This window comes from Thalassophryne amazonica, chromosome 11 (genome assembly GCF_902500255.1).
Source record: "Thalassophryne amazonica chromosome 11, fThaAma1.1, whole genome shotgun sequence".
NCBI classification, from domain to species: Eukaryota; Metazoa; Chordata; class Actinopteri; order Batrachoidiformes; family Batrachoididae; genus Thalassophryne; species Thalassophryne amazonica.
The window spans coordinates 30,772,408-30,794,210 of NC_047113.1; the positions used below are offsets into that span (position 1 = coordinate 30,772,408).

The 21,803-nt window shown below is 38.8% G+C and overlaps 1 protein-coding gene across 8 annotated transcripts in view; it reads right to left on the reverse strand.

The window, feature by feature from the left end:
• Positions 1 to 21,803, reverse strand: part of LOC117519820 (protocadherin gamma-A11-like) — a 911,360-nt gene that overhangs the window by 735,396 nt on the left and 154,161 nt on the right. For 4 of the 8 annotated variants that reach the window (XR_004563448.1, XM_034181092.1, XM_034181086.1 and 1 more), the window contains exon 1: positions 10,179 to 12,547. The exons of the other annotated variants lie outside the window; for them this stretch is intronic. Coding sequence is in view for 3 of the 4 variants with exons in the window: in XM_034181092.1 (XP_034036983.1) it covers positions 10,179 to 12,539 (2,361 nt within the window). In the remaining variant the exon portion in view is untranslated. Of the gene's footprint in view, positions 1 to 10,178; positions 12,548 to 21,803 lie in introns of those variants that run through there. 8 annotated transcript variants of the gene reach the window in all.

Sequence of the window (21,803 nt, forward strand, 5' to 3'; positions counted from 1 at the left end):
ATACACATATATACACATACTATACACTATATATCATTACACTAGATATACACTTATACATACCATAATACATACACATATACATCATATATATACGCAACAAAAATATAAACGCAACACTTTGGGTTTTGCTCCCATTTGTATGAGATGAACTCAACATCTAAAACTTTTTTAAACATACACATTATCACCATTTCCCTCAAATATTGTTCACAAAACCAGTCTAAATCTGTGATAGTGAGCACTTCTCCTTTGCTGAGATAATCCATCCCACCTTACAGGTGTGCCATATCAAGATGCTGATTAGACACCATGATTAGTGCACAGGTGTGCCTTAGACTGTTCACAATAAAAGGCCACTCTGAAAGGTGCAGTTTGTTTTATTGGGGGGGGGGATACCAGTCAGTATCTGGTGTGACCACCATTTGCCTCATGCAGTGCAACACATCTCCTTCGCATCATCCGTGAAGAGAACACCTCTCCAACGTGCCAAACACCAGCGAATGTGATCATTTGCCCACTCAAGTCGGTTACGACGACGAACTGGAGTCAGGTCAAGACCCCGATGAGGACGACAAGCATGCAGATGAGCTTCCCTGAGACGGTTTCTGACAGTTTGTGCAGAAATTTTTGGTTATGCAAACCGATTGTTTCAGCAGTTGTCCGAGTGGCTGGTCTCCGACGATCTTGGAAGTGAACATGCTGGATGTGGAGGTCCTGGGCTGGTGTGGTTACACGTGGTCTGCGGTTGTGAGGCTGGTTGGATGTACTGCCAAATTCTCTGAGACGCCTTTGGAGACGGCTTATGGTAGAGAAATGAACATTCAATACGCGAGCAACAGCTCTGGTTGACCTTCCTGCTGTCAGCATGCCAATTGCACGCTCCCTCAAATCTTGCGACATCTGTGGCATTGTGCTGTGTGATAAAACTGCACCTTTCAGAGTGGCCTTTTATTGTGGGCAGTCTAAGGCACACCTGTGCACTAATCATGGTGTCTAATCAGCATCTTGATATGGCACACCTGTGAGGTGGGATGGATTATCTCAGCAAAGGAGAAGTGCTCACTATCACAGATTTAGACTGGTTTGTGAACAATATTTGAGGGAAATGGTGATATTGTGTATGTGGAAAAAGTTTTAGATCTTTGAGTTCATCTCATACAAAATGGGAGCAAAACCAAAAGTGTATATATGAAAAGGAAGGGGGGGAACCTAAATTAACTGTAAATCCTCAGCAGGCCTGCATTTTACTTTTGCTTCCCTATGCTATCACATGTTAGTAAATGTAGTAAATATGCTTTACAAAGTCAAATAGAATACAGGATGTTTTAAGTAAATGCCTCCACTACTGCATTGCAGTAATTCTGAATTTAGCTCACAACTGTCACTCCATTTTAGTATATCTAACTTTTAGCATGTGTTTCTTTTACACGAGTATAAGCGATAAAAAGAATAAGATAAAGAAGAAAAAAGCACAGCATTAAAAATGAGACACAATTTAGTAAGAAACCACTTTCTCCCACAAGTTGCCCCCTGAGTGTAACACGAGTAAACCAAAGTGGTCTCCTTGCATCCTAATATCTTATTCTTCTTAATGAGTTGCACTCATTTGCAATCTCTTTTGCTCTGGGCATCTGCTGTCCAAAAGCATCACAACACATGCTTTAACTGTCCTAAATGTGGAAGCCCAAATGCCTCATGATTCTTTCACCACAGACAAAAATAAAGGCCATTTAAAATGCATATATTTTCTCCACCCTTGTCTAAGAAGGAAATGGAAGGCTAACCTAGATGCTGAAGAGAAAAGATTAGCTCCTCACTGAAAAATATTACACTGAAAGCTCATTCCTGCCTTCATTGGTTGCTTTTCTCATCTGCACCATCTTGCTGCCTTGTTTACTGTAGATATTATCTTGGTGTAAACCATGTTTTCTATCAAAGTAAAGCAATTTTCATTCAGTATTTTGAGATGCCAGAAATCAGTCAAACAAAAGACACATCCTCTCCTACCTCTTACACTGCTCTCTCTGTCAACCCCCCCCCCCCCCCCCGTTCTTTTCCTTGTGCTACTGCTAAAACCAATGAGAGCATGCTACACTGTCTAAACCAGCAAAACGGAGAGCTAGATCTCCCTCTGTGTTGCTACGGGCAACACACTGTTCACCAGGAGAATAAGCCGAAAAGCCAAGGATGTAAACCTTTGCATTTGACACAATATGACCTGTTTTTTACACAGTACGGAAAAAAATAACGGCGACTGACAACTTTCAGTGGCACTTATGTGGTATACTATATATATATATATATATATATATATATATATAATATATATATATATATATATATATATATATATATATATATATATAGAGAGAGTATATATAGAGAGAGAGAGAGAGAGGGGAGAGAGATGAGAGAGAGGAGAGAGAGAGAGATAGAAGATAGGAGAGAGAGAGAGACAGGAGTACCATTCCAGTTTGGGATACGTGCTTTCGAGTTTTATTTATTTGTTTGTTTATTTATTTGCTTTAAAAAATGTAACTTCACGAAAAGAGAGAAAACCATAATCGTCAGTCTATACCAGCAATTCTGGATGCCGACACAGCTACCACACTTCCACACCTTGTCCCCTTTCATTGATTCCAGCACACAACTACTGATCTGTATGCAGAAATCTAACTCTTAGAGTATGTACTGAGGAAGCCACCTCACCCCTCTCCTCATAATTTGTGTTGACAACATGAATTAAAATGAACCGTCGGAGTGTTTCCGAAACAGAATCCAATACTTAATGGAAAGATTGCGACCCTGCTCAAGGCATGGTACTCTGCTTTCAAATCTGGGACCCTGCAGGATACAAAAAGATGCAAAGGAGACGGAGTTGGGTCATCAGAGAGGCCAAGATACAAACAAGCACATACAGGACACTTTAACAACAACAAATCAGGTGGATGCGCAGTGGATAAATTCAAAGACAACTGAACAGGCAACACTCTTCCAGATACTGTGAATTAGATCTTCACTTATTGACCTAAAACCAGATACCAAGATCAGCCTACATGACCACGAATGACCAGCTGATAAGGCTCAACACCACCAGGTCAGGTCTGCCCAAAACAGTGTAAACCAAGGAAAGCAGTTGGACCAGATGGCATCTCCGGACCAAACTGTTAAGCCTTGGTAACCAGTCATCAAGGGTATTGACCACCATTTCAACCTCTTGCTTGAACAGCCTGAAGTTCCCATCTGCCTTAAAGTGTAGGTGACACAATATTTAATGTTTTTTGAGTATTTAAGATTAAACAATATAAAATTAAACGAAAGTTTGAAATTGATGCTTTCCTGGTGTATGGTTATTGAAGAGATCAATATTTGGATTTTGAACTGCGTGCCACTAAAAACCAGGAACTTCTGGGCGAGTTCCAACATTGGACAAGAAATAGGAAGTGACATCAGCACAAGAGCCATTATCTTAACAGCTACATTTGTATGGTTAATGGTCGGTCCTATTTTTGAAGTTATGCCAGCTGGATGAGCTTGCTGCAAGTTTTTAATTAAAACACTGTTGCAGGTGGAGTCCACTGGTTTCAGTTTTCCTAAGGATCATGTGCATTGGAATGAGTAAGTGTAGACCAGTGGGGCTTTTTTTTTTTCCCCCACACTCTTTGAACACTGCAGCTTAAACAATGAGTGCAGGCAGATTTATGGAGTTTTTACAGGCTACTGACAGCCCTGTTTCCAACCGAGTGGTTTGGGTCATTGTTGCATGTTGTTTTATATGTGTCAGAACGGTTAATTCTGGCCACAGGACCCTTTTGATTGCAGGAGGAACACTTATATTGCAGGTCTGTGCACAGTCTCACGCAGCATCTCCACGCCACATGGAGGCAAAACTGAGTATTTTCACATTATTTTATTTATTTATTTATTTATTTTATTTGTTAGGGGATAATTTCAATCACGTGCAGCAGATCAGGTGCTGTGAGTCTTTCAACTTGCAGCACAAATCAGCCCAGTGGAGGAGAAGATGGCTTTGCTCACAGCAAAGACTCGAACATCACGCATTAAATGATTACACCTGTGCCGACACTGTAATCTGCACCAAACTGCTGGTGTCGGGGGGACTTGTCTTCAGCAAGGACGAAATAAAAATTATTTTCAGATTGTCGTTTTCCAAAATCAGCCTTTATGTGGATACATTAACGTTTTCATCACTTTGTGAATATGATCTCACTGAAATGGACGGTAAGACTTTATTATTTACTCCTTGGTGGGAATGGTTTTAATTTTAATAACAACATGTTACGCTACTAGCATCAGACACTAACTGTTTAAGAAGGAAACAATATTTATTTTAAAATAGCTGATATTTTCAGTCTCTCGTGTCTTTTTTCATATTTGAAATGTATGTACCTGTTAAAAAAAAAAAAAAAAAAAATCCACACTTCCTCATCACTTTTTTCTGATGTCAAAGATAGTAAAACAAACTTTAAAAAAAAAAAAAAAAAAAAAAAAAATTATCAGTCGCTTATGACCACAGAGCTGGGGAAAAAAATACAGTTTCATCTCCACCAGCATGCTGAAATCGCCCTATTTATTTATTTATTTATTTTATAATCACCATTCTGTGTTCTGAACTCTGCCAATACCATCACTGTTGTCAGACTGAAGGTTTTCCTCCAAGGTTTCATCTCCCTCATTGTTGTCTAAATAAAGCTCAAAACCATAAGGCTGTGTCCTTCACAGCTTCTACACAGTCACCTTCAGACTGGATTTAAAGCTGATGGCTGAAATAGAGTGCAGGCTTCAGACAGCTGTTGTTTATCCTTCACACGTGCACTTATCATTGACTTGTATTGTTCAGGATTTTTTAAAATATCAACATTTTATAATTTTTGGTGATTATCTGTGCACATTTTTTGGTGTCACCTACACTTTAAGATAGCCATCATCAATGCCAGACCCAGGAAATCCATAGTGAACTACCTGAATGATTATCACATATTTGCCTTAATGCTCGTCATTACAAAATGATCTAAGACACTGCTTCTATATCATAAAAAAAAAACTGTCATCTCTGCCAATATTGACAGATATCAGTTTGCATATCAGATGAACACGTAAAGAGACAATGCAATTATAAGAGATCTTCACTGTTGACTTTAGGTCTGCATTTAATACCTCAAACAGGTTAAAAAAACTGAGTAACTTGGGCATGAGTTCATTGTGTACATGGGTACTGGACACCCTTGGCAACAAACCTCAGAGTGTCTGGATGGTGGGCCATATCTCATCCACTCTGACCCTGAATCCCACAAGGGTGTGTCCTCAGCTCTTTCCTCTACTTCCGCTTCACCTACGACTGACTGCCTGCACATTACACTAAAACCATTGTAGTTTTGCTGACGATCCAACCATAATAGGTCTGACCACTGATAATAAAGAGACAGACCACAGGGAGGATATTGGGCATCTGGAAGAATGGTATTCCCATAACAACCTGGACTTAAACACAACAACAAAAAAAAAAATACTGACTTCCAGAGATCAAGGGCACATGGTGCACTTAGCCCTCTGGTATATGTGAAGGGCAGAGAGAGAGGATGGACTGCTTGCAATACCAAATATCTATCTATGCAATAGCTCTCTAACAGATATCAGCAGTTGCTTTGCTGCAGTACTGTAAGTATTGAATGGTGTAATTGTTCCTTAACTACTGTTAAAATAGCACAACAAATAAATAGACAAATAAATAAATAACCTCCATGAGAGTTACAAGTGAAAACTTCAATCTTAGCATAGTGCCTAAAATACAGGCATGAAGATCTAGTTAAAGAACACATGGTGAGTTTTAATTAATGTCAACAATGTGCCATGTTTGTGGTAACATAACCCAAAGACTGTGATGGCAGTGTCATCATGTACAAGTCTGTGTCCTATCATCAAAATATGACGTATACATTTTAAATAAATAATTCTGATATGAAAGTCAAGTTGCACTTAAAATCTATCCACATCTGGCAACCCAGCATTAATCTAAAGTGCTGTATATTGTTTGAATCTTGCATTCACTAAGCCAGTGTGTCACAAAACAGTGTTTCATGACTTTCCGTTAGCATATGTAGTGGAAGCAAGGACAGTTAGATGCAAAGTGATATTATTGTTGGTAATAAAAGAGAAAGCTGACCACAGAACACATGCTATGCTATTAAAATTAAATTATTTGGGCTTCTCTGGTCAGGTCAGGCCACATCCACCAAACCACAGAGCCAACCTGGGCCCTGCATGGCAAACAACCAGACAGACAACCACTCCATCCCCACTGCTCAAAAGTAAACTTCTGCAGCCTGGTGATAATTGGTGTCCCCCTGGCCTTTTCCAGTTTCTGGGATCCTCAACACTGAGGCACCTGCATGCTGCATCATGCCCACAGAAACACATCACTCGCCAAAATGTCACCGTTACCTATGATGGAATATATGCTGAAATCAAATAACAGAAATAAAAGAGCATGAGTTATATTCAATGATCCAGATGACAGAATACATTTGTTTATTTATTTCCTGAAAAATCAAAAACTGAATAGTTAATCCAGATTACTCCTGTGTGTCAGAATTATATTCATGAAGACAAAAACTCCAAGTGGTCACATCCCAAACCCATGAAGGAGCAGCGTAGCTCATGTTGGATCTGTAATTCTGTCTTGGGGTATTGTTTAAAATTAGTTTTGTACTTAAAATTGTTGATTCTGTTTGAGGAAATACTTTGTTTAAATCCACTATTAAAAAAAATATGGTAAATTGATCAGTTACTTAGCTGCAATCAAAACAAAAATGTAAAACTGACTTCAGATGCAGTTTATATAAACCAGGCTCAGATTTTAACATTTGGTTATTACTCGTACTCATTATTCTCTTTGTAAAAAATAAAAATAAAACATCAACGTTCACTGTTTCGGCACTCTGGCAAAATAATTTCCTTCGGGATTAATAAAGTTCTTCTTATTGTCTATTATTAAGTGATCATTGGAAAGTGATGTTATGTTATCATATACATACACCAGTCAGTATAACTACAAAGAAAACTTTTTTTTTTTTTTTTTGGTTTGTAACTTGATGGTTGATTCATTTCTTTAATATATGACAAAACAGTGAAGTTGCATTGTGTGTCAATGATTGATTTGGACATTTCAAAATAGATTTTCTGCTGAACTGTTAATCAAAAATATCAAACACTGCATTCCATCACAGTTCTAGGATACTTCTGTTTGTTGCAGAAAACTAAGATTTTGAATCTTTAAAAAAAGATAAAATGTTTTTCATATTTGAGAATGGTATGTAGGATGGTATCCTTTATTGACTGACAAAGTTTGATCAGGATCTGATCTAGATTACAGATTTTATGGCCATTTTAACATTGAAAACCCCATTTAACACATATTTTACATTATATCTTAATCAAACATACATAAATCACTCTCATATTTGAAAGTGAGGTGCAGAGTGGTACTCACTATTGCCTGACAAATTTTTATCCATATCTGATCCAGATTGTGAATTTTGTGGACATTTGAATTTAATATTGAAAAGCCCATTTGGTGTACATTTTGCATTATATATATCAATCAAAAGTACCTCAGTCACTCTCATTTGTGACAATGAAGTGCAAACTGGCACTCTCAATGAACAGACTAAGTTTGATGAGCATCTGATCCCTACTGCGGATTTAACAAATATTTGATTTTAACATTGAAAAGCCCTTTTGATCTATGTTTTCTATTATATTGTAGCTTATGAAATGCCACTTGCAACAGGAATTTGACCTTGAAATTTTTTTCCAAGGTAAAAATTTGTGGAATTGGAAACTAATGTTGGCAGAAGTTTGCACTCTACGAGCACGGTGCTCAAGTTCTAATTTGAACATAGGGATAAGTGTGAATATGTTTGTTGATAATATGCTGGCCCTGCAATTGCAGTTTTGCAGTATGTACCCTGCCTCTCACCCAATGACAGCTAGGATAGCCTTCAGCAACCCTGCCCCCTTATGAACTTGAATGAGAATAAGCAAGATAAGAAAATGCATGTTTGGATAGATAGATGAATGAATGAATGAATGAATGGCAAATGGGCTACATTTATATAGAGCTTTTCCATCTGCATCATACCATACAAGGCGCTCACTACACAACAGGAGCAAAAGGGGATTAAAGACCTTGCCCAAGAGCTCTTAGTGATTTTCCAGTCAGGCTGAGATTTGAACCAAGGATCTTCTGGTCTCAAACCCAACACCTTAACCACTAGACCATCACCTTGCCTGGAATGGATGAACAATGACTGTTTGCCTTCAGACTTGTTCCAGCTCTGTAGAAAAAAAAATCTGTAATCCTTCCTGTGGATGAGGGCTCCCGTCCTGCTGCAAATAACGATTTAAGACTAGTAGCTAGTAGGCCTCACATTCACCCTGACATTGGGGTGAATGTGAGGCATAATTGTAAAGTGCTTTGAGCGTCTGATGCAGATGGAAAAGTGCTATATAAATGCAGTCCATTTACCATTCCATTTAGTAGCTCATACACCAATTGTGTTGAAATGTTCTGAGAGGATTATTATGAACTTGCTCATGGAGGATGTTGCACGGTGTCTGGACCCCTTCAATTTGCTTTACAGGCAGGGTTGGAGCACAGAGGATGTCCTAGGCAGCATGACACATCTCATTAGCAAACATCTGCAGAATTTCAAGGCTTTTGCTTGTGTTTTATTTGCAGATTTTAGTTCAGCTTTTAATACTATTCAACCACATCTACTGGTCCACAAGTTAAATCATTTTATTATAGAATGGTTTTATTTTTTTATTTATTTTTATTTTTTTAATAAACAGGTCTCAGTAGGTGAAGGTCAATGGCACACTCTATGATCAAATACTGCAGCACAGGCATACCTCAGAGCTGCATTACCTCTCCTAATCTTTTTACTTTGTATACTAACAATTGTGGGAGCAGGCAACCCAATAATTACCTCATCAAATATTCAGATAACACAGCGATCTTGAGTCTGGTGTTTGGGGATGCTTGCCCCTCTGTATATCACAAGGAGATTGCCACTTTTAAAGCTCAGTGCGACAGTTGCCATCTCATTTTTAATGTTAACAAGACAAAAGAGATTGTATTTGACCATAGAGAGGTGACGGCCCATGACCCAATAATTATTAATGACAATGTGTTTGAGCAGGTGGACACTTTTAAATATTTGGACATTCAGATGGACAGCAGTTTAAGATGGAGTGCCCATGTGGACTTCTTGTGTGGGAGGCTGTATTTTCTTTGCAGACTCAGACTGTTTGGTGTGAGCACTCTCATCATGCTGATATTTTTTTCTGCTGTGCTGGAAAGTATCAGATTTGGCATGGTGGTACTCTCTCTGTACAGTTAAAATAAAAAATCCTGCACGTGGTGAAAACATCTATGAAAGTGATGGGCATAAAAGATGTATCCTTTCCTTCAGACCATCTATGAAGGTTCTGTAATTAAGCTGGCAGACATGATCTTGAATAACTCCTAACACATTCTGTTCTCCGAGAACGATATGCTACCTTCAGGTAGAAGGTACCAGAGTGAGCAAGTGTAAAACTAACCATCTGATTAATCCCAATCAACCATCACACGACTTAAGGGAAAAAAAAAATCACATCTAGACTGGCTCTCCTGACTTATTGGCACTTTAGCATTTGCAGTTATTTGCACACCCCACGACCCAATCCCGGGTAAGTGGCTGAAGATGAGTGAGTGAGTTATTTTCACACTGGTATTTAATGTAACTATTTTTATAGGATTGAGTATTTTATAGACAATACTATCTTTTAGGCTGTTTTAAGGCAGGATTTATTCTTTGGTTTAATCTTATAATCTATATAAATGAAAATAAATTGAAAAATTGAAATTGAAATCTTTCTTTTATTTTGTGATTTTATCAATGCTGTATCTATGTTCTTGTGTCATCTATCACTTTCTGCTCTGCACCACGTAGCGCAAATGCACAAGAAAAAAATTCCCTGTGGGGACAATAATCTCTATTTGATTTGATTTGATTTGACTGCATGACTGAACAAATTACTAAATGAACAAAGTCAATCAATCATAGCAGTATACTGTAATCATGAGTTACAGTTTTAAAACATCTTACCTTTTCAGATGTTTGTCTCCTGTCAGGAACCACCAGAGTGTTTGCATTGCTTCCAGGAACTACAGTAGAGCCAATACTCATTCTGGGTCCAACTAACATGTAACGCTTCTCTCCAGATCTGTACTGGATGCTGTTGCACAGAGTTCCATCATAATTTGCTTCTTGCAAATACTTGGAGGAATAGTCTGTGGTTTTGGAGCACTGCATGGCAATCAACACAATGATACTGATGAGGAAAAGTGTGGAAACTGAGCCCAAAGTGATCATGAGATAAAAAGTCACATTATTGTCCTCTTCATCTTTTGCTGAACCTTTAACATCAGAAGCTGCAAAAGCCTCTTTGGGCTCCACAAGTTTGACAGTCACAGTAGCTGTTGCTGAGAGTGAAACGTTCCCATTGTCTTTGACCAGTATGACCAGTTTATGCTCAGCCTCGTCTGTCTCTGTGAATGAGCGAAGTGTTCTGATCTGTCCTGTATAGCGGTCCAAAGCAAACAGACTGTGGTCAGTAAGCTCCTGCAGTGAAAACAGTAACCAGCCGTTATATCCTATATCAGCGTCATAGGCTCTGACTTTAGTCACCAAGTGACCCGCGTTCACATTTCGGGGAATCTCCTCCACACCTTCAGCAGAACCGTTAGCACTGACTGGATACAGGATGACTGGAGGGTTGTCGTTCTGATCCAGAATGAACACGTTCACTGTCACATTGCTGCTCAGTGATGGAGTTCCACAATCTGTGGCCACAACTTGGAACTGGAACCTTTTCAGGGTTTCAAAGTCAAATGATTTTAAAGCCAAAACATCACCATTTTCAGAATTTATATTCAAAAAAGAAGTCAGTTTGTTATTTTCACTTCCATCTCTAAAAATGTGATAAGAAATATGCGCGTTTTCATTCTCATCTTGATCAACAGCTTTAACTGAGAACACAGAGATCCCTGGTTCATTATTCTCATTGACATAGAAAGCATAGGGACTCAGGGAAAATTCTGGATTATTATCATTAACATCTGACACCAGTACAGTCATGGTCCTTTCAGAGGATAATGACTGCTGACCAGCATCTTTCGCTGCTATTGTTATTTCATATCTGGACTGTGTCTCTCTGTCTAGAGGTGATGTTGTCACTAATGAATACATTTTTTCTTGTGAAGAGGGTGATAAAAAAAAAGGAACGTCCTCTCTGATACTGCAAATAACTTTTCCATTAAGACCTGAATCTAAATCATTTACACTGATCAGAGCTACTGTAGTTCCAGGTCTGGAATTTTCAGGTATGGAACTGGAAAACGAAGTAACATCAATTTCAGGTGGATTATCATTGACATCAACTATTTTAATCAGTACACTTTTTTCTGTTGTAAGTGGAGCAAAACCTTTATCTGATGCTTCAATTTCAATTTCATACATGTCCTTCTCTTCGTAGTTTACAAGTCCTTTTACAGTTATCTCACCTGTTGATGGATTTAACTCAAACAGCTCATTTAAACTTGGATCCACACTGTTGCTAAATGAGTAAATTATTTCTGCATTAGTTCCATCATCCGCGTCAGTTGCATTCACTTGTATGACTGCTGTACCTAATGGAGCGTTTTCTTCAAGCGTCACAGAATAAATATCTTTAGAGAAAACGGGCGCATTATCGTTAGTGTCCAATATGTTCACGAAAATGTCAATTTCTCCAGATTTTGGAGGTTTTCCTCCATCCAGCGCTGTCAGGAGTAACGTGTGGCTTTTTGTTGCTTCTCTGTCCAGTGGCTTTTGCACAATTAATATCGGCATTTTACCGTCTTTTCCTTTATCTTTCACTTCCAGACGAAAGTGGTCGTTGGGGTTAAGTTTATACTGTTGGACAGAAAAAGACCCGCTGTCTGGATCGCGTGCGGCTTGAAGCGGAATACGAACTCCAGTTAAAACAGACTCTGAAATTTCCAACGTTTTTTCTCTCATGGGAAAACTCGGGGAATGATCATTCACATCCAGAATTTCGACTGAAACGTGGTGGACCTCCAGTGGGTTTTCCAGCACAGTTTTTAGATTAATCAGACATGCGGAGCTCCTCTCACATACCTCTTCTCTGTCAATTTTTCGGCTCGTGTACAAACTGCCGTCGTTTTGATCGACGTGGAAAAGAGGGTCTGCAGTGCTGGAAACAATGCGATATTTCCGATTTTTCAACGTGCTCTTATCTAATCCTAAATCTCGTGCAATATTCCCCACCACAGTTCCTTCTTTAAGCTCCTCAGACACGGAGTATTTTACATGCGCTGAAGCCATGCTCCACAAAACCGCACACACTATTCCGACGGCGAGCCGCCTCCTCCGCGCCTTCCTCGCGTCGCATCTTCTTTGTTCCATGATTGAGGGGGAAAAAAACCCGCAATATATCATCAACGGGATTAATCACTTTCTTGAGAGAGGTTAATCCAAAACAATCCAGTGTTTTCTCTTCCAGCAACGTTACAAAGGCGGCAGACAACCAGTATGAGATTGTGCGTCAAAGTGAGAATGCGTCAGGCGTCAGGAGGTGGAAACAAAATGACCACGCAAACCATGATAAAGCCATTAAATCTTGCCCAGCACACTGACACCATGCGACTGCAATGTGCACTACAAGCAAATTTCTTCAACCATTTCTAGAGCAAAATAGCTTGATGGTAAACTGCTGCCTGACACACACTTGATGCAATATACGAAATGTGAGATCATATATATATATATATATATATAATATATATATATATATATATATATATATATATATATATATATATATATATACACGTGGGCTGTCCATAAAGTATCTGTCCTTTTTATTTTTTTAAAAAACTATATGGATTTCATTCATATGTTTTTACGTCAGGCAAGTTTGAACCCTCGTGCGCATGCGTGAGTTTTTCCACGCCTGTCGGTGAAGTCATTCGCCTGTGAGCACGCCTGGGAAGGAGTGGTCCCGCCTCCTCGTCGGGAATTCATTGTCTGGAAATGGCGGAATGAAAAGGACTTTTTTTCCATCAGATTTTTTTCAGAAGCTGTTAGAAACTGGCACCTGGAAACCATTAAAAAAATTTATCTGGCTTTCAGTGAAAATTTTGCGGGCTTCACAGAGAATAAGGACTGTTAACTGTCGCTTTAAGGACCCCTTTAAGGATGCTTGGCGCACCGTGCTCCGAGCTGCGACAACGCGGAACAAAACACCGTATCATTTCGAAACGGATGGCTCTGTGGATACGAGACGTCATGCGCTCTATCTCCGGTAATCACAAGAGCTGGACATCAGCCATTTTCCGGCAGATTTCACTTTTAACCAGAGATTTTGTCATGGAAAGCTGCGCGGAGGCTTCGCGCGTCACGACCGATTCGCTTGATGACATGTCTAGCTCTCCACAATTTCTCTGATACTTACTGGACTGTAAGCATTGAAAGCCGAGATAGGCATGTCCAAACTTGTCCTCTGACACGCCGAAACGGAGGCGTTCTTTGTCTCGCTCATCAAGCGAATTGGTCATGACGCGCGAAGCCTCTGCGAGGAGTTCCACGACAAAATCTCTCGTTAAAAGTGAAATCTGCCTAAAAATGGCTGATGTCCAGCTCTTGTGATTACCGGAGAAAGAGCACACGACGTCTCGTATCCACAGAGCCATCCGTTTAGAAATGATACGGTGTTTTGTGCCGCGTTGTCGCAACTCGGAGTGCGGTGCGCCAAGCATCCTTAAAGGGGTCCTTAAAGCGACAGTTAACAGTACTTATTCTCTGTGAAGCCCTCAAAATTTTCACTGAAAGCCAGATAAATTTTTTGAATGGTTTTCCAGGTGCCAGTTTCTAACAGCTTCTGAAAAAAATCTGATGGAAAAAGTCCTTTTCATTCCGCCATTTCCAGACAATGAAATTCCAACGAGGGGGCAGGACCACTCCTTCCCAAGGCGTGCTCACAGGCGAATGACGTCACCGACAGGCGTGGAAAAACTCATGCATGCGCACGAGGGTTCAAACTTGCCTGACGTAAAAACATATGAATGAAATCCATATAGTTTAAAAAAAATAAAATAAAAAGGACCGATACTTTACGGACAGCCCATATATATATATATATATATATATATATATATATATATATATATATATATAAAATCACACACCCTCAAGTTTCCCCTTAAGTGATGAAAGGGGAAACTGCTAGATAAACTTTTCCCATGGTGGTTGAGAATTTTTGCTCCCTGGTCCCTGTCCTCCTCTGATATCAAACACATTAGTAGGCTTGTAAATACCCATGTAGACACACATTACACTTGTCTGTTTGTTAAAAACATGTTTGTATGTATAAGTTGAGAAATAAAGGGAGCTTCTCCTTCCTGTTGCAAATACTGTAAAGGTGCAAATATTCGCGTGGGATTTATTATGCGAATTTCGCGAGTTAAACAAGGTCACCAAATTAAATACCGCTATTTTAATACATAACGTACATATACGTACATATTCATAATGTAAACACGAATATTAATACCGCTAAATACGAGGTCTGTTAGAAAACTATCCGACCTTTTTATTTTTTGCAAAAACTATATGGATTTGAATCATGTGCACTTGCATCAGCCAAGCTTGAACCATCGTGCGCATGCGTGAGTTTTTTCACGCCTGTCGGTTGCGAATGACGCAACCAACAAGCGTGAAAAAACTCACACGGACTATTTGTATATAAAAATGTATTTCCTAAAACAATACATTTTGGGTTTCAAATGAAATTTATGTAGCTTTTTACCCCTCGAAATCCTGAAAAAGCTTCTGCTTTCGGGGGGCTTTGCCCCCCTGAGCCCCCCCACAAGGGCGTTGCCCCTCGACCCCACTGGGGGCCCTGCAGCCCACTGGACCCCCAACTCAAGGATTGTAACATCCCCTTTCACATTCTATATACGGCCCTGATATATATATATACACACACACAAATTGTATGGTTTTTATCAAACCGAAAGATGTTCCCAAAACGCTAGAGGTCTGTGTATTAGAAACATGAGCCAGTTCGATCACTTTGATTAAGAATGCTTCACTATTTGTTAAAGGCCTAATTCTGACACATTCTACATCATGTCTAGGATTACATTGGGAACTTAGTTTGCTACATTGCTTTTTTTTTTTTTTTTTTTTTTTTGGTTTGAGGATTATGTTTTGTTTATTATGACAACTGACTGATCACAACTTACTCCTGCACAGGAGTTAAAGTTAGACATTCTTGAAGACATCAAATATAGATTTTATAACATTGAATCCGGATTTTTTTTTTTTTTCGGGAAAATATTACACATCACTGTAAATACTTTACTGAAGAGCAACTGAAGGATTATTCTTTGACAAATGGGATTTTCTCCATAACACACTTTAATAGTAGAAGTCTTCTTATGAAGTTTTCAAAAATTCAGGATTGCTTAAAAACAGTCCTCTGTTTTTAAGCAATCTTTTCTGGATCAATCAATCAATCAATCAATTTTTTTTTTATATAGGCGCCAAAATCACACAACAACAGTTGCCCCAAGGCGCTTTATATTGTAAGGCAAGGCCATACAATAATGATGTAAACCCCAACGGTCAAAACGACCCCCTGTGAGCAAGCACTTGGCTACAGTGGGAAGGAAAAACTCCCTTTTAACAGGAAGAAACCTCCAGCAGAACCAGGCTCAGGGAGGGGCAGTCTCTGCTGGGACTGGTTGGGGCTGAGGGAGAGAACCAGGAAAAGACATGCTGTGGAGGGGAGCAGAGATCGATCACTAATGATTAAATGCAGAGTGGTGCATACAGAGCAAAAAGAGAAAGAAACAGTGCATCATGGGAACCCCCCAGCAGTCTACGTCTATAGCAGCATAACTAAGGGATGGTTCAGGGTCACCTGATCCAGCCCTAACTATAAGCTTTAGCAAAAAGGAAAGTTTTAAGCCTAATCTTAAAAGTAGAGAGGGTGTCTGTCTCCCTGATCTGAATTGGGAGCTGGTTCCACAGGAGAGGAGCCTGAAAGCTGAAGGCTCTGCCTCCCATTCTACTCTTACAAACCCTAGGAACTACAAGTAAGCCTGCAGTCTGAGAGCGAAGCGCTCTATTGGGGTGATATGGTACTACGAGGTCCCTAAGATAAGATGGGACTGATTATTCAAAACCTTATAAGTAGAAGAAGAATTTTAAATTCTATTCTAGAATAACAGGAAGCCAATGAGATGAGGCCAATATGGGTGAGATATGCTCTCTCCTTCTAGTCCCAGTCAGACCTCTAGCTGCAGCATTTTTGAATTAACTGAAGGCTTTTTAGGGAACTTTAGGACAACCTGATAATAATGAATTACAATAGTCCAGCCTAGAGGAAATAAATGCATGAATTAGTTTTTCAGCATCACTCTGAGACAAGACCTTTCTGATTTTAGAGATATTGCGTAAATGCAAAAAAGCAGTCCTACATATTTGTTTAATATGCGCTTTGAATAACATATCCTGATCAAAATGACTCCAAGATTTCTCACAGTATTACTAGAGGTCAGGGTAATGCCATCCAGAGTAAGGATCTGGTTAGACACCATGTTTCTAAGATTGTGGGGCCAAGTACAATAACTTCAGTTTTATCTGAGTTTAAAAGCAGGGAAATTAGAGGTCATCCATGTCTTTATGTCTGTAAGACAATCCTGCAGTTTAGCTAATTGGTGTGTGTCCTCTGGCTTCATGGATAGATAAAGCTGGGTATCATCTGCGTAACAATGAAAATTTAAGCAATACCGTCTAATAATACTGCCTAAGGGAAGCATATATAAAGTGAATAAAATTGGTCCTAGCACAGAACCTTGTGGAACTCCATAATTAACTTTAGTCTGTGAAGAAGATTCCCCATTACATGAACAAATTGTAATCTATTAGACAAATATGATTCAAACCACCGCAGCGCAGTGCCTTTAATACCTCATGGCATGCTCTAATCTCTGTAATAAAATTTTATGGTCAACAGTATCAAAAGCAGCACTGAGGTCTAACAGAACAAGCACAGAGATGAGTCCACTGTCCGAGGCCATAAGAAGATCATTTGTAACCTTCACTAATGCTGTTTCTGTACTATGATGAATTCTAAAACCTGACTGAAAACTCTTCAAATAGACCATTCCTCTGCAGATGATCAGTTAGCTGTTTTACAACTACCCTTTCAAGAATTTTTGAGAGAAAAGGAAGGTTGGAGATTGGCCTATAATTAGCTAAGATAGCTGGGTCAAGTGATGGCTTTTTAAGTAATGGTTTAATTACTGCCACCTTAAAAGCCTGTGGTACATAGCCAACTAACAAAGATAGATTGATCATATTTAAGATCGAAGCATTAAATATGGTAGGGCTTCCTTGAGCAGCCTGGTAGGAATGGGGTCTAATAAAATGTTGATGGTTGGATTGAAGTAACTAATGAAAATAACTCAGACAGAACACGGAGAGGAAAGAGTCTAACCAAATACCGGCATCACTGAAAGCAGCCAAAGATAACGATACGTCTTTGGGATGGTTATGGAGTAATTTTTTCTCTAATAGTTAAAATTTTGTTAGCAAAGAAAGTCTGAACTCATTACTAGTTAAAGATAATGGAATACTCAGCTCAATAGAGCTCTGACTCTTTGTCAGCCTGGCTACAGTGCTGAAAAGAAACCTGGGTTGTTCTTATTTTCTTCAATTAGTGATGAGTAGAAAGATGTCCTAGCTTTACGGAGGGCTTTTTTATAGAGCAACAGACTCTTTTTCCAGGCTAAGTGAAGATTCTTCATAATTAGTGAGACGCCATTTCCTCTCCAACTTACGGGTATCTGCTTTAAGCTACGAGTTTGAGAGTTTACCATGGAGTCAGACACTTCTGATTTAAAGCTCTCTTTTTCAGAGGAGCTACAGCATCAAAGTTGTCTTCAAGAGGATGTAAAACTATTGACGAGATACTCTATCTCCCTTACAGAGTTTAGGTAGCTACTCTGCACTGTGTTGTTATATGGCATTAGAGAACATAAAGAAGGAATCATATCCTTAAACCTAGTTACAGCGCTTTCTGAAAGACTTCTAGTGTATGAAACTTATTCCCTACTGCTGGGTAGTCCATCAGAGTAAATGTAAATGTTATTAAAAAATGATCAGACAGAAGGGAGTTTTCAGGGAATACTGTTAAGTCTTCTATTTCCATACCATAAGTCAGAACAAGATCTAAGATATGATTAAAGTGGTGGGTGGACTCATTTACTTTTTGAGCAAAGCCAATAGAGTCTAATAATAGATTAAATGCAGTGTTGAGGCTGTCATTCTCAGCATCTGTGTGGATGTTAAAATCGCCCACTATAATTATCTTATCTGAGCTAAGCACTAAGTCAGACAAAAGGTCTGAAAATTCACAGAGAAACTCACAGTAACGACCAGGTGGACGATAGATAATAACAAATAAAACTGGTTTTTGGGACTTCCAATTTGGATGGACAAGACTAAGAGACAAGCTTTCAAATGAATTAAAGCTCTGTCTGGGTTTTTGATTAATTAATAAGCTGGAATGGAAGATTACTGCTAATCCACCGCCCCGGCCCGTGCTACGAGCATTCTGACAGTTAGTGTGACTCGGGGGTGTTGACTCATTTAAACTAACATATTCATCCTGCTGTAACCAGGTTTCTGTTAGGCAGAATAAATCAATATGTTGATCAATTATTATATCATTTACCAACAGGGACTTAGAAGAGAGAGACCTAATGTTTAATAGACCACATTTAACTGTTTTAGTCTGTGGTGCAGTTGAAGGTGCTATATTATTTTTTCTTTTTGAATTTTATGCTTAAATAGATTTTTGCTGGTTATTGGTAGTCTGGGAGCAGGCACCGTCTCTACGGGGATGGGGTAATGAGGGGATGGCAGGGGGAGAGAAGCTGCAGAGAGGTGTGTAAGACTACAACTCTGCTTCCTGGTCCCAACCCTGGATAGTCACGGTTTGGAGGATTTAAGAAAATTAGCCAGATTTCTAGAAATGAGAGCTGCTCCATCCAAAGTGGGATGGATGCCGTCTCTCCTAACAAGACCAGGTTTTCCCCAGAAGCTTTGCCAATTATCTATGAAGCCCACCTCATTTTTTGGACACCACTCAGACAGCCAGCAATTCAAGGAGAACATGCGGCTAAACATGTCACTCCCGGTCTGATGCCCCCTGGACGCCTCGCTGGAGAGGTGTTCCGGGCACGGCCCATCGGGAGGAGGCCTTGGAGAAGGCCCAGATCACGTTGGAGGGACTACGTCTCTCAGCTGGCTTGGGAATGCCTCGGGGTTCCCCCGGAGGAGCTGGGGGAGGGAGGTGTGTGTGGATCGGGACGGCTGGGCAGCTTTGCTTGAGTTGCTGCCCCCGCGACCCAAGCTAGGATGAGCGGAAGAAAATGGATGGATGGATGCTTAAAAACATATAACAAACATTTTTTCTGTTACTGCAATTACTGAGACTTGGTTGAGACACTTTTTTTTTTGCCGCAAATAGGATGAAGAAACGGGGAGGTGGTGTGGCACTTTATGTCCAAATTCTCAAAGTCAAATTATACAAAACTTGTCATTTTCTTTGGAAAATATTATGGAATGCATTGCAGTGGAAATTATATGTGAAAATTTTTGATTTTTCAATAATAAATGAGAGTTGTGTTTAAAGAGCTCCGGGGTCAAATTTAAATATTTTTTTTTGTGGATAAATTAACTGAAATGTACAACATGTTTAATAATAATAAGCTTTTATTTGTTTGTGGAAATGTTAATATTGATTTACTTAATCCTCATGGTCAGGCACATATAAAAGAATTTATAAACTCCGTGCTTTGTATGGGCTTGTTTCCAGTAATCACACTTCCAACAACTACAACCCCTGGCAAAAATTATGGAATCACCAGCCCCTGAGGATGTTCATTCAGTTGTTTAATTTTGTAGAAAAAAAAGCAGATCACAGACATGACACAAAACTAAAGTCATTTCAAATGGCAACTTTCTGGCTTTAAGAAACTATAAGAAATTAAGAAAAAAAGATTGTGGCAGTCAGTAACGGTTACTTTTTTAGACCAAGCAGAGGAAAAAAATATGGAATCACTCAATTCTGAGGAAAAAATTATGGAATCACCCTGTAAATTTTCATCCCCAAAACTAACACTGAAGAGAACATGTAAAATTTCCACAGTCATTGATGATATGGGGCTGCATGTAAGGTAAAGGCACTGGGGAGATGGCTGTCATTACATCATCAATAAATGCACAAGTTTACATTGATATTTTGGACAATTGAAAGGATGTTTGGGGATGTTTCAAGATGATAATGCATCTTGCCATAGAGCAAAAACTGCGAAAACATTCCTTGTAAAAAGACACATAGGGTCAATGTCATGGCATAGGGTCAGTGTCAACGAGTATTCCATATTTTTTTCCTCTGCTTGGTCTAAAAAAGTAACCGTTACTGACTGCCACAATCTTTTTTTCTTGATTTCTTATAGTGTTTCTTAAAGCCAGAAAGTTGCCATTTGAAATGACTTTAGTTTTGTGTCATGTCTGTGATCTGCTTTTTTTCTACAAAATTAAACAACTGAATGAACATCCTCCGAGGCCGGTGATTCCATAATTTTTGCCAGGGGTTGTAGCATAACTACAAATTCATCGACACTTATCGATAACATATTAACTAATGCTACTGTAGGGAACTTAACAAGTGGGTTGCTCATACTGACATCAGTGATCATTTGCCGATTTTCGTAGCTGACAATTCATTTGTTGATAAAAAGGAACAAAAAGAAACAGTAAATTTCAAAAGGAAAATAAGTGATGTTACTATTGAAAACCACAGAAGGGACTTATTGCATCATGATTGGTGTAATATTTATAGCAAAGATATTGATCAATCATATGAATTATTTGTTTCCATTATTTCTAGCTTTTATGAAAACATTGCCTGCATGTGCCTATAACTGGAAATATGAAAAAAAAGATAAACCTTTGGTTACAAAGGGACTCCAGAATGCATGTACGAGTAAAAAGAAAAAAAAAGTACAAACAGATTATAAAATTTAGAACAAAAGAAACTGAAAGAAAATATAAGACATATAAAAACAAACTAACAAACATTATGCAATTGTGTAAGAAAAAGTTTTATTGCAATTTATTGGAAAAAAAATAACACCAGCAGAAAAGGCTCCTGGAAGCTTTTAAATTAAATTATGAAAAAGAAAAAAGCTATTAAAAATTATCCATCGTATTTTCATACTGATTCTGACAAAACCATAAAAGAAAATAAAAGTATTGCTGATCATTTCCATGATTATTTTGTCAATGTAGGTAAAAACTTATCAAATTCGATTGTATCCTCAAAAATGTGCTTTTTGGACAACAGCAAAACAATTAATACAACCCTGGATTCAATGTATATTAATGAAACTGATGAAATGGAACTTATTGTCATAGTTTGCAAGTTAAAAGGGGAAAAAAATCAGTTGACAGATATGTTCTTGATAAAAAACATTATTGATTGTATTATTAAACCCTTGACTTACATTTGTAATTTGTGATTGATGACTGGGAAATTTCCTTCTAAATTGAAAATAGCTAAGGTGATGCCATTGTTCAAATCTGGTGATA